This window comes from Colletes gigas, unplaced genomic scaffold (genome assembly GCF_013123115.1).
Source record: "Colletes gigas isolate AHSC1104 unplaced genomic scaffold, ASM1312311v1 Colletes_gigas_Sc00010, whole genome shotgun sequence".
In the NCBI taxonomy this organism is placed as follows: domain Eukaryota; kingdom Metazoa; phylum Arthropoda; class Insecta; order Hymenoptera; family Colletidae; genus Colletes; species Colletes gigas.
Genome location: NW_025106639.1, coordinates 5813078 through 5826425, shown reverse-complemented (window position 1 = coordinate 5826425; position 13348 = coordinate 5813078). Strand labels below are relative to the sequence as shown.

The following is a 13348-nucleotide window of genomic DNA, read 5'->3' as shown; positions in this document are numbered from 1 at the left end:
ATGCGATTGTAAATGTTTTCCAATCGTGCTTGCTTCCCGCTTTGTATCGGGAACCGTTGCTTTTCTACAGTTTGAAATTTGCGGTACGCTAACAAAGGATTCGTCGACGTATCATTGGTCGATTGCTGCGCATTACAACGTAAGAAGTTTATCGCAACAATGCAAGACGTTGTCCCATTTGTCTGTAAAACAACAAATTAAATTTAAGCGGATTCCTCGCTCGTCGAAATTTCATGAATAGCCCGGTGATTCGAATTTAATTCTTAGCCCTCGAGCACGAAGAAATATATGCTAAATACGCAGGCAATACGATGCACGTTGAACGCGTAGAACGTTATCAGAACTGTTGTCTGGTTGAGAAATGAGCTTGCTTCTACGCTGTTGTGCGTTCAACGATAACAGTAGAAAAATTAATCCACTCTCGAAAATTAATAATGTAACAAATGACGATCGTTTCGCGAGCAACCCGCGCCTCGAAACCATCATTGCGTACGATTTACACAAATCGATCCGCGACGTCGACCGGTTTCCGGGGCCCTGCGGTTTCCGTCGATGTCGCAAAGTAGCAAGGAACTCCCCGACTCGCTGTTGCTTGTTAACTTGAAAACTAGAGTTTTGACTTCCTTCCTCTTGCTCGAGATTGCGTCCTACATCCTACGGTCGTACCGACGTACTTCGAGCCCTGGCACTCGATCCAAGTTTTCGTCCCGGGGAAACTTTTCCCTCCGCGGCGGAACGAAAGGATACTTTCGCGTCGGGACGCCCTTCTGTTTTCGTCCATCGATTATCGACGATTTCGCGGGCGAGAAGTTTTCGCGTGCAGGTTTCAGGGACAGCGTCGCGCCAACGGGAAACGGGGAGCGTTCGTTATTTTCGACGGTGGACGAGGGGCCTGACAAAAATACGAGAATTACATAAAGCAAGTACGAGCCCGTCCGCCGCGATGAAAATAGACGACTAAAACTTGGCATATCGTCGCACCGACCGGCCGCGAGCTGGAATTCATTCGCTTGGCGAAAAGAAACGATAGACTCGCGAGAAAAATCGCGGAGGAATCGACGAGGCAAAGATACGAGTCGTTAGTTTTTCCCCATAGCGAATTTGGTATAAATTTCTTACGTGAAACGCAGCTTCGACCCTGACCGAAACTTGGATGCTCGAAAATGGCTTCCTTTGATGGCGACATTATTATTTATACTATAGTTTTTCTTAACCCTAACTAATTCATAATAATATAAAAATATTCTGATACTTTAAAATAATGATACGTTTATCAAAATTGTCTGAGATCCTAAATAATTCCGAGTGTATCCATAATTTAAGAAGCTCCGCTTTAAAGCGGAATGCGAGGGGAATCGAACTGATCCCTTCGACACGTGTCGATCGTTTTATATGCAGATGTATAGTGATCAATAATGTAGCGACTTGTACAGATTTAGGTAAGTAAGACGAGTGTGTTGAACGAGCGAGGAAATAATTCAAACTCGGTTACGGGAGGTACGAGTCTAAAATAACGGAACGGTCGATGAATGATTTTTCGACCAGATTTATGAATAATGAAAACACATTAAATGGAGAAAACGTCGCGCGTGAAATGAATCGTTCTATATCTGAGGGAAGACTAAATAGTTCAGGGCATCGCCTTGTCCGTGTCTCTGTCGGACTAAACCGTAAAAGGATTAAAGAACGCAACCCCCGAAGGAACTAACGCAAGATTAGATGCGTTTGCCTCTGTCGTGTTTCACCCCGCCATTAATTCGTATATTTATCTTCGGAATAAGTCCCACATTAAGCGAAAGAAAACCATCCATAAATTTGTAGCCTATAAAATAATTATATTATCGTGAGAACTAGACTTAAATCTTAAGATTCTCCTCCACAGGGGCGTCATGGATAATAAATAAAGATTACATCGTAATCTACGAGAAAGAAAGGGTCTCCAAACAATTTCTCCGAAATCCAAAAGAAGTTTTTTCGCGCGTTAAAGCAGTTCTTGGAAACGCGAAAACCTTTCCAATCCCCGGCATAAATCTGGCGAACAAATGTTCTCGCGTGTTTTCGAATACCATTACTACCGCGAAGAGCTACGAAGAATGCTCCTGAGCGAGAAACAAATCCATCGTTCCGTCCACGGGAATTTCCAAGACAACAATGCTGTTCGTGCAAAATAATCCTTTCCCCCCTCCCAAAAAAAATAAAAAAAAACAGACGAAATTCGGATTCGAGGATCACCGAGGGGTTTTTCTCCGGTACGGAGCGTTTTCGATAAAATTGTGGAAACGATTCGCGCGCGTACGCTCGAGCAATACTTTACCGCAACCATGACGTTACCCGGCGTTCCCGCCAATAGACGATCCAGCGAAGTACAATCTCCAAGTATTCGCGGTAGTAAAACCGGCGCGTGTCCGAGTTTGCGGAAAAATTTGACGAACTCCGGGCGCGATTTCTCTCGACGGGCATCGAGCGCGAAAAAATATCAGGGATAGAAAAGAAAAACAACGACGTAGACGAAGAAAAAGGAGAAGAAGGTGGAGAAGACGTGAAGGTGGAGGAGGAGGAGGAAGAAGAAGAAGAAGGAGTATTCAGCGTCGAACGGTATCGTAGCAGTGACCTGCGAAAAGATTGGCGAAGCCAGCTAAGTGCGTGAGTGGAAAAGGGATGCAAGCCTGACGGTTGTCGATGCTGGCGGAGGTGGGAAAGGAGGTGGCGGAGGTTGGGGTTGCTAGTGGTGGGAACTATAATGAGTGGCGGCTGTGTCGGGCGAAGAGAAGAGGGCGAGGATGAGGGCGGTGAGCCGGAGGGTGTGGGTGAGGCAGAGCGAGAATGAGCTAGGTAAAAGAGAGACGAGAGAGAGAAGAGGAACGGGACGGAGGGAGAGCCGAGGGGTGGTAGAGACGGTTGCAGAGGGGGGTTGGGTAGGGTGAAACGAGATGGGCGAAGGGTACAGGTGGCGAAGGGAGGTTGGTCGGTGAGTGTGGGAAAGCGTGTAGCCTCTGCCTCCTCCCTTTTCCACCCACCGGCCACCCTTCTGCCAGCCTGCTGCTCGGTCCAAAGGGGAGACAGGAGGGGCCAGAGGGGCAGGAAAAAGGGAACTAGAGCTGGCCGAGGGGGACGGGAGGGCCAGGAAGGGGTTGTCGCACGCCTATCCGCTCGATAGCAGCTTACAGTCCGTGCACGTTCGTTACCCCCTAGAATTTTGTGCCCCATCTTTTTCGAGATTCCCGGGGCAGAAAGATTTTTTTCCAGCAACGTCGATCGGGCCAGCCCCGTGTTCGCGTTGGCGTTTCACCACCTACGACCTCGCCGCCCTGACCGGGCCAACTTTCGCGATCGAAACGATCACTCGATGAGTTTTGTTTTTTTTTTTTTCGATATTCTTCGAAACTGAACGAAACGGAGAACAGGGGAGGATCATTTGATCTCTCTCGCGTTTGAATTCGACGTGAAGGACGCCTATCGCGCGAACCACGGAGAATCTTTACCGCGACTGTACGGCAAAAAAGGTCTCACGGCTAGAATTCTTAGGAGAATGTCGTTAAACGCGTCTACCCGGCGTTAATACGTGCTCGCTCGCAAATTGTGGCAGTTGGATGGCCCTGTCGGTCGTTGCCTACGTACGTACGTACGTACGCGATAGAAAAGAGAGCACTCGCGGGTGCACGCTCGACTGTTTCCTAGGTCTCCGTGAACGGGACTTCGTCCTGGAAAACCCTGAAAATTGATTTTCCAGGCGCGGTCTCCCGCGGTACCCACGCACAGGTCTCTCTCTCGGTTGCATCGATTTTCACCTGGCTCTCCTCGCATCCCCTGCAGCTCGAACTGGAACCAGTCGGTTCATTCAGAGACGAACCGGACGGGAAGAACGAAAAAATCTGGGTCGACCGAGGATTTCGGGGACTTGGAAGGCTCCCGATAACGTTCCAAATTTCGCGGGGACGCACGCCGCGTTTCGTGAACGCGTCGTCGGGACGCGCGTGAACACCCCCCGGGGGGTGCAACGAGCAACGAGCACGCTGAATTACGAGGACGCGCGAAAAATATGGCGGACGATAAATTCTGTTCGCGTACCAACGTTGAGGGCAACGACGATGCCGGCGCGGCGGACGTGGAAACACGAGCACGAGGAAAAATGTAACGGCGCGGAGGGTCCTGTTGCGCCTGAACGTCTAAAAGTCGGTAAAACGAGTTAAGTCGGTCGGACAGGGGAAACCGAAACTCTTTCGACTTTGAAACTTTCCAAGCGCCGGGACGAATTTACGAACACGCCTCTCTCCCCCTCCCGCCCCCCTCTCGAAGATCGCCGAACTAGACTTTGCTCGCGCTTTCGTGTCTTTTTGCATTCATCCCTCTCCTCCCTTCACGGTGCTAAACCAGGAATGCTCGTGGGAATTGTTGCGCTGCAACACCAGGTATGTTTGGAAAAGATTGTATATTTGCCGGAACGAATACAACGATCTGCTTGGGCATGTCTCGAGCACTCTTTTAAACAGCACCCCCCGTTGAGCTTTCGGACCTTTCTCAACCCTTTCTGTCCCGAATTAAATACCTCGATAAAAGATTTGTAGCGAAAGTACCATTTCGAACGGAATAACCGAGAGTTTACGTAGCGATGTGGAATCATTGGGACAGAAAAGGTTTAACCACCATAATTTTCGGTGAGAAAATTCTCCGGGATTCGTAAATATTTTCTTACAAGCTCTGAAGATTCAGCCACTTACTGTTTAGCGATATTAATTTCACCCCAGTCAACTTCTAAACATTGAAATATTGACCATCAACGTGATCACGTTCCAAAGTCGAAATCCACCCCCATTTATGTGCAACTTACAAAGCAGTTATAAAATGCTTTCGTCTTAAGTTACGACCCGTATAAAATTTCACTACCAAATTTACTTAGACTCCCGCAGTTACTTAAACTTGGCATGTGACCCAAAGTCATCCCCCCCCCATCGGCAGGATTAGGGTGAAATAAGTACAAAAGGAAACGAGATTTATTTTCTACTCCGCGTACACATCCTTACCGAGTTCCCTGGGAAAAATGATGGAATTTAAAATAACGCTTCTCGGATTCGCTGCGAACGTTCACTGGCAACTACACACACTGCAGTTGTTTGCAAAGAGTGACGTACTATGTGAAGTTATTAAGGACGTCCCTGAGTGACGTCGTGCCATGTAAAGAAAGTCCACCTTTTCTTCCATAGAATATATCTCCGCGATAGAGGAATTATATTGAATCGCTGAATTATTGAACTAGTTGCAAAGCGGTGTAACGTTTGTCTAATTGATCCTGGTAGGCAGTTACCGCCATTAGAATTTCGCTTCGAAGGAAAAGATCTACATTTTTCTGGTTCTCGTTCGACTTTCAAACAAAGTTATGCCACTTTGTTAAAGCTATACTTCTTTTACACGAAGTGTAACTTCGTTTAAACTTTTCCTGGAAAAAGAGCCTAGTTTAATAGTCACGGTATCGAATTATTGGCATGACCTGCTCGGCTACCCCGATTCTAACCCAATTGACAACGTATGGCCTACACCAGTGCGTCGTGTTTACGCAAACAACGTGTAATACGAGTCCATTGACGAGATAGAAAACGCAATTTCCATCGTCTGGCATTATTCCCCGATTATTGCTTACACATAAACGACAAAATTTTAACGTAACTTTCTAACTCGCATTCACGCTGTACATATGGGTCAGGGAACGTTTGAGTAGAGAGCATGCTGATTCAAATATGGGTCAATGGACTGTGAACGTGTTATTAAAACTGTTACTTGCTGAAGTGGCCATTTAATTTTGAAAAGTGACTTTTACTAGTATCAACCATTAAAGGGCTGGATCGTAGGTTTCTGAGAAGATATTAATATTAAAGACAGCATTTTTGTATACGCTTCGAGACCACGTTTTTTCATAAAGCAATTGAAAAATAAGTTGCCTGGGAGAACTTCATCAAAAATACATTTCTGGTCAAAAGTGGCATTCAAGATCTTGGAACTTTCGATGCCCCTTTGAACTACATTCTTCCTGGAACTATTACAACTGCAACACTTTTTACTTGGAAAGATTTACTAAGAATTCCGCGAATGCTATAAAATAAATAGAAGATATCCAACACGAGTTTGCCAATTTTAAAAAGAACCCAGAACACAACCGCAACAAAATTCCGCTGAAAATGTTCCTTCGACGAGGGTGAAGTTGGAGAAATCCTGAATCGGGGGATACCGGGTAGTCGTCCGACGTGGCTTTTCTTCAATTTTCGTGGCTGGAAACGTCGACTAATACCTTCGTCTTGTTCGCGGGGTAAAAAATGAAAACACGAGACTTCTCCGGGGGGTTGGACTTCTTGCGGAAAAGACCCGCCGGTGACGTAGGTAACGCGGAAAGGTCGAGGGAAGTCAAGTTGGGTTAGGTTAGCGTCGTGAACGACAGGGAAGGGTCGCGTTTCGCTTCGATAAAGTTTGTTCGATCGGCCGTTAGTCTTGTTCGAAGGGGGGTCTCGTCGACGGGACGGATCCTCCGCGTGCGTGTAAACGCGCGCCAGAGGCCATCGAACAGGAAGTTTTTCTCGAGCCACGACCCAAGAGAGGGGCGCAGGGGCGAGGGGTTTCCCTCTCGTTTTCCTACCTTCTATCGTTTTTTTTTCCCACCCCCCCCCCCTTCTCCAGCGTTCCGTGCTCCCGTGCCAACCACGTTGACTTGAAGAGCGAACGAACCAAACGTTCCGCTCGCGGGGAAAGCGTGTTCCGACCGGCCGCGGCAGACGCGAGCGTTTAACTTTGTTCCGAAGTTCTCCAAGGTCGTGTGGTGCGGCTGTAGGTCGGTGGTGCGAGAGGAGGCGAGAGACCGGGGAGGACAAGAGGGAGAGAATTTCCGAGGCCGCGTCATAAATCTCTATCTGCCGCTGCCGGGGTTAAACGCTCGCGGGATATACTTCGGCGACGTCTGTAATTTCGCGACCGCAGACCCCCGCGTCTCTCTTCCGCTCGCGACGTCCCGTTTCCTCCTCCACCAGCCACCCTCACCCCCCCTCGCCCGACGTTACCACGTTCTTTATACCCCCGGTCTTCCGGTTTCTTTGCCGTTCCGCGTCCCGGCCACGTATCACCGATTTACCGTGACGAACGAAACGGGGACGCGAGTGTTTCGGAATCGCAACGTCGTACCGCGAATTACGAAACGCTCTGCAAAAGGGTAATCCCCCGTGACTGGGCCAGGACCGTTGCTCCGTGGCGGTAAATTCAGTAATTATACTTTGGAATGTTTTATTTCTTTGAGCACGAGTAGAAGGAAGATCGTAGGAGGTCGAGTCCGTATTAGGTCAGACGTTCTAGTCAGCCTTCGTGTTTGTATTCTACTGACTGATGGTGCCACACACCCCTTTAACTCGGGGCTGATCTTTCTTTCGCCCTGGAACGCTCGACTATGTAGCTCGACAAATTGCGCCGTAGATTTAATTAACCCTTATCACTCCAACAATATAATAGCTTTGCCTTTTACGCTGACTTGCAGTCGGTTACTGCCACCCGTAGTCGTAAAGACTAAAGTATGAAATAATTAAACGCAAAAATTACTCTATTACCACCGTACCGTTCGACTAATTAAAATTGTACGTCGAAAAGGGTTCGAAGTTATGTTAAGAAGTTCCGTTCCCGCCAAAATTTTTAACCACTTCGCTATTTTAATTCCATTTTACGGTTCGGTCCACGCGTTAATTTCAAATGTTATTTATAGTCGCGGACGGTGGATGTCGGGGGATGTTTCGGAGGAAATAAAGTTAGAAGCCCGAGGCGCGAGACCGGGGCGCATAATTCGTAACACTTTCCATTCTGCCGGAGCAACGGAGTCGAAGGATAAATAGTATATTCCTTTCGATTTAATGCAACGATGGTAATTCCATTTATCGACTTAAACGTTCGTTCGCGATGTCAACGTTTAAGTCGATTACCGGACGGTACATAATTTCTACGAGCGGGAACGGAGATAAATACGCGCTAGGAAACTTAATAACAAGAGGCGAGGCGGATCGGTGCGAGTCGTCCCATCGATCGGGAAATCCAAAGAGTGAGGGGCGGAGGGGGGCGGAGGGGGGGTCGCTAAACAAATTTCCCGCCTCCGGGACAATAATTTTCCGCGAGGAAGCGGACGGCCGGGCGCAAAAGCCGCGATTTATGACTAAACTTCCGAGAGGAAAATAAAAAGAATCGACCAAGCCTGACCCAGACCTATTTAATCCGTTTGAACGGCGCACGTTTTGTAACACCTGCTGCACAATCGCGCCCGCTGACAAGTAGTTTCTCTAAATTGCCGCGACGACACAAAGCGTGAAAACGGCTGTTCCGCGGGAAAGTGCTCGAAAAGCAAAAATGCACGGTAATTAAGAGAGGACGGGAAAAGCATTTTCCTTCTCTGTACCGCGGCTCGAGCTCTTAACGATACAAATAATGCGCGAATTATCGCGGCTCCCGCCGCTTTACGTTTCATTCGACGGAGGAATCGTTTTCGCCCCCCCCCCTCGTCTCTCGTCGCACGAAAACTTTTCCGCCAAACACGTGTTCCATTTGTTCCTTTAATTGCGAGAAAATTTTCAGCATCAACAACGAACACTTAATAGTCCAATTACGATGCTAATTCGTTTCTGTCTTTTTTTGTTACGTTAACATTGTTAAAATATTAATTAACGCGTGATAGTCTACGGGGACCGACGATATTCAATTTTCTGTATGCAAAAAATATTGGATGTCAATCGGGGGTGGACTGGCCCATTTTTAAAATACGGATGCTAATAGATTTGGACGTGATGAAGACTGAAACGTGGCCGATACGTCGTTAAATATTCACTCCGTATCGCTTTTATTTTTGTTTGTAAGATTGATCGTTCGAAACGGACTCATTATGTTCGCCAACATCCATATTATATTTAATTGTTGACTGATCCCGTGCGATCCCCTATCGCCGATTTATCTGTTTCTAATATTAATTCCAGTGGATTTTTCACACCTTTAAATAAATATCTTCCTCGTCAAACGATATAAACAAAAAAAACTATGCAGTAAGTGGCTAATCCTGCAGAGCTACTATATGTTCCCGCGATAATTTATCGCGACGAAATCCCGCAAAATTTTCTCCGTAAATTTTCCTTTATTTTAGCAAAGGATAAAGTTGCCCACATATTTTCTTTCGTACTCGTCTTAGATTGTCCCCCCTCCTTCCTCCCTCAATATTTGTTCGAATAATTTATGTAAACAACAGAAACTATTCGATGCTTCGATGGTGTGTGCTTATTATATCAATTGTATTCGATTGTACAATTCAACAACGTGGAAGCAACTTTGAAAAATGTTCAACAGAGAATCAGCGTACGTGGAAATAGAAACGTACAGGAATTCTTAAAGAAAAGTGGTTTCCTATTATTGTAGAATACACGATTCTTTCAAGTTTACCAACATCCATAACTCCGCGTAACGCCGAGTTACGCTTTCCATTTTCTTTCGCCGACGACCGATTTATCGTCGCGAGTTTATGAAACCAAGTCGGAACTTCCAGACAGTTTGGCGACAACGTTTGACCCAGACCCATTGAAATTCCACCCTCCCCGCCCCCGCGTCCCCCATGGATATCGGTCGAACTTAAACGGCAAAGATTCTTGGCGCGTTTCCCGCGAGCATCGGGGAAAAAGCGTGACTCCGGGTTCTTTCGGCGTTTCTAACGTGCAATTAAAATGACTTTTTCAGGGAAGTGTTTACACCTGAGCGGACTGACACCCGAACCACTGACGGCGGATGACGATTACAAGCTGTTGCGCTTCGGTATCGGTTTCACAAATATGGTGGCTCGCGCCACCAAAGGCAGCGCCGATCTCACGAGGAAAGAAATAAAAGAAGGTCAGTAGACGATAACACACCGATAAAGAGTTTCCTTTAACCCGTTCGTAACTGCTTTTAAAACAATTTAGGACAAATTATACAGCAAAAGCAACTGTTCAACACACACTTTTGAACAAATATCTAAATTCTAAAATTGAATATTGCACGGTTATATTTGAATATAAGAATATTTGTTATTGACTAATTTATCAATCTATCTTGAAATCAGTCGACATAAAGCATTTATTATTGGTCCAGTTTAGAATGCAAATATTGATAAAGTGTGTCTGAATGTGACTATGTGGGAGGTCAAAGTGATGTCTCTAATTGATGTCGAAGGACGTTGCGGTACTAAATGATATTAAGAATATTTTACTTGAGATGTTTCCAGCGTCTCTTGAAAATAAAATTCACTAAAGCACAAAGTAATGAATCCAGGAATCGAATTTAAAAAATTTTTAAAATCGGTGTGTTTGTGATTTCTCTGTAACTCCTATTTTTGTCTAATCCAGACGAAATTTGATGGATAGTATAAGCAATGTAATTTGCGAAAATATTAACTATTAAGATGTTCCCTGAAATTTTAATTTGTTAATTGTTGGGATTTTTCCGATTTTAAAACAGCGTTATTTCAGTGATTTATGGCTTTCTGTATAATCTACAGATTTTCAATTTTCGAGGTTCTATTTCAATTCGATGCTTGACATTTTCTACTTTGTATTACGTTTCGGTGCTATTTCAAAAACGAGGACATTTAATTTAATAGCAGAAAGGTTAGATTAACGCGAGGAACGTTGAACGTTTTCAAAAATTTCAAACGAGAGGAACTGGAATAACGAAAGAAGCTGATCGCTCGGCACAAAGTGGAAAAAAATCGGATGAAAACATTTTCGATTAAACGCACGAAACATTAAAAGAGTGGCTCCCCTTTGAAGTTTCTTCGTGTGGGTCACAGTCTAACGCGTTTAAACTAAAATTGCACAATTATCTCGCGTTTTCGAAATATAAAAAGCGTCGAAACGCGGTACGCTCGGCTATTAATTAAAGGACGCAAATAACATTCGATTTCTCGTTATATTCGTATAATATCGGTGATTAATTTTCCGAACGAATTTTCAAGCTTTCGTCGAGCCAGACATAAGCACGATCTTGTCGCTAAGCCCCCCGATCATCTTTCTAATGCGTGCACGACATTGAACATACCGGGCACACATGGACGACAAAAACCAGCCACTTCCGGCACCGAACATTACGTTACAACGAACTTCACGACAGAAAAATCGCCAAGTTTTCGACGCTTTCGACGTCCATTCTATCGCAAAAGATAATATTTGTTGATCGACTGGAGTTTCAGTAAACGTTATAAACAAAGAAAAATATGTCAAAACAATAATGGAGATCGCGGATCGACGGTGCAAGTCTACAGTTATTTCTAGATATATTCGTTTCTTCCCTTATTAAATTTTTCATTTTGTCTTTATTCGTGTTAATCCGCGACGATAAAAATAATCCTCCCGTTCTAAAATACAGTTCATCCGTCGCGTGCATTTTCGTCTGGTCGAAGACGATGCTGTCTCGTCGAGACGATGGAGGCTGATTGATTTGGTCCCTCGCAACCGAAATGAGATACAACGAAATTGCGTCCTTGACGGCGGACAGCGAGCAATTTTCATTCTCACGCGTCGTTCGCGAAAAAACGTTCGCTTCGTTACGCGACAGGCCTTTATCAACGTGTTCGAGAACCGATCGCTCGTAACTACACGCGAGACAGTCGTTAATAAATAGAAATCTAACGAAATTGTACCTTTTGTAAGCCGGCGTTCGGAGATTCCGACTCGACGAACGAACGCAAAGAACGGAATAAAATAAACCGATGTAGAACGCGAGATAAGATTCACTGGACGAAAATGCAAGCAACAACGAGCATGTATCGATAAACGTTGGTTTACTTACTTCGTCTGGATGTTTGCCAGCACCGAGAAGTTTGACGACGAACAACAGAGCCTCGATTCACGATCTATCGGGTGTCGCGATCACTGAACTTCTTTTATTCGTCGCTGACTAGTTAAAACGATCATCCCACTGTCTACGTAACTCTTCTGTTAACAAAAACAATCAAGAAAAATCAACGGGAATATTCCGATCGGCTTTCGGTTTCGACTAGTTCGCTATGCGATCGTCGCCGCGAGGAGACTGGCGGCACGCGGCATCCCAATGTTGCCAACCTCGTCGCTCGAAATTCTCTCGTGTGCAAGAATCACGGTCCATGCATCGCTTTTAAAACAATGAACGAATCAAGCGTAGAGACGAACCGAACGCTCGTTCGAACTAAGCGGACATATTTGCGCGATTATCTAGCTATCGAAAATATACAGGGCGTTCCAAACAACGCGACACAGCCCGGAAACGAACGACTCTTCTAAAAAACAGTATGCAGCGACGAACAAAGGTATTGTCGCGACCAACAGTTTGTCATCCGACCACGTGCGGACAGTGGCGGGACTGGGGCATCAACTTCGACGAATTTGAATTTGAATCGCCTCGCTTGGCTTCTTTGTTCGTTGATAATTGTTGAATAGTTATTATTTGTTAAATAGAAAATACTCTAGATGGTAAATATAGGTTAGATTGTCCGAACAAAAGCGATTCCGAGTGTACATATATTTTCTAGGGACAAAATAGTTTGGTGAAATTTAATATTTATCAACGATGAAATAGACAAATCTATCTAAACGTGGTAATGATTTTATACCGAGTGCAAGTTACAGTAGTGCCCACACAAGTGACCGCGGTTATCCCCACCAATTCTTAGAAGCCAAGTGGCTTCGTACATCGAGCATGTCGAGCGTAACTTGATGCCGGTCGTTATCGATACATTGTATATATGGTTTCGCACTTAGCTTCTTTCCGTATCTCCGTTGAATTCTGAAAAGCAACCGTGCCCATATAAATGACCACGACCGGTCACGAGCTTGGTCACTTATGTGGGTACGGTTACTTCTCAGAATTCAACGGAGATACGGAAAGAAGCTAAGTGCCCACATAAATGACCACGGCCGGTCACGAGCTTGGTCACTTATGTGGGCACTACTGTACTTATACTTTCTAGTTAGTTACTGTCTAATTTAAACTTCAAACATCTGTCCAATCATAGACACCTGTACAATCTGAAGTTTATTGAACTCAATTTTTTAAAGACAGAAGCGTATTAAAAGTTCATCGTATCTACGTATAAAATTATTAATACGCGTTACCAACATAAAAGTTGTATGGTTTGTGAAATTGTATTTCTTTTACAGGTAGTCACATTCTGTTAGAGAAATTACGGAAATACAAGCCGAAGATCGCGGTGTTCAACGGTAAACTGATCTACGAAGTATTTTCGGGGAAGAAGGAGTTTGGTTTCGGCAGGCAGCCCAATCTGATCGAGGGTACCAACACGGTAAGGCGAAAAACAAATTAAAAATCCGGTTACACGTTGCGGATA

The 13348-nt window shown here is 45.2% G+C and overlaps 1 protein-coding gene across 3 annotated transcripts in view; it reads left to right on the top strand.

Annotated features, from left to right (window-relative positions):
- LOC122397983 overlaps nucleotides 1-13348 on the top strand; it is a 150944-nt gene that overhangs the window by 131341 nt on the left and 6255 nt on the right. For all 3 annotated transcript variants that reach the window (XM_043397523.1, XM_043397524.1, XM_043397521.1), the window contains 2 exons: nucleotides 9730-9879; nucleotides 13161-13303. In XM_043397523.1, coding sequence (XP_043253458.1) covers nucleotides 9730-9879; nucleotides 13161-13303 — 293 coding nt within the window. The remainder of the gene's footprint in view (nucleotides 1-9729; nucleotides 9880-13160; nucleotides 13304-13348) is intronic.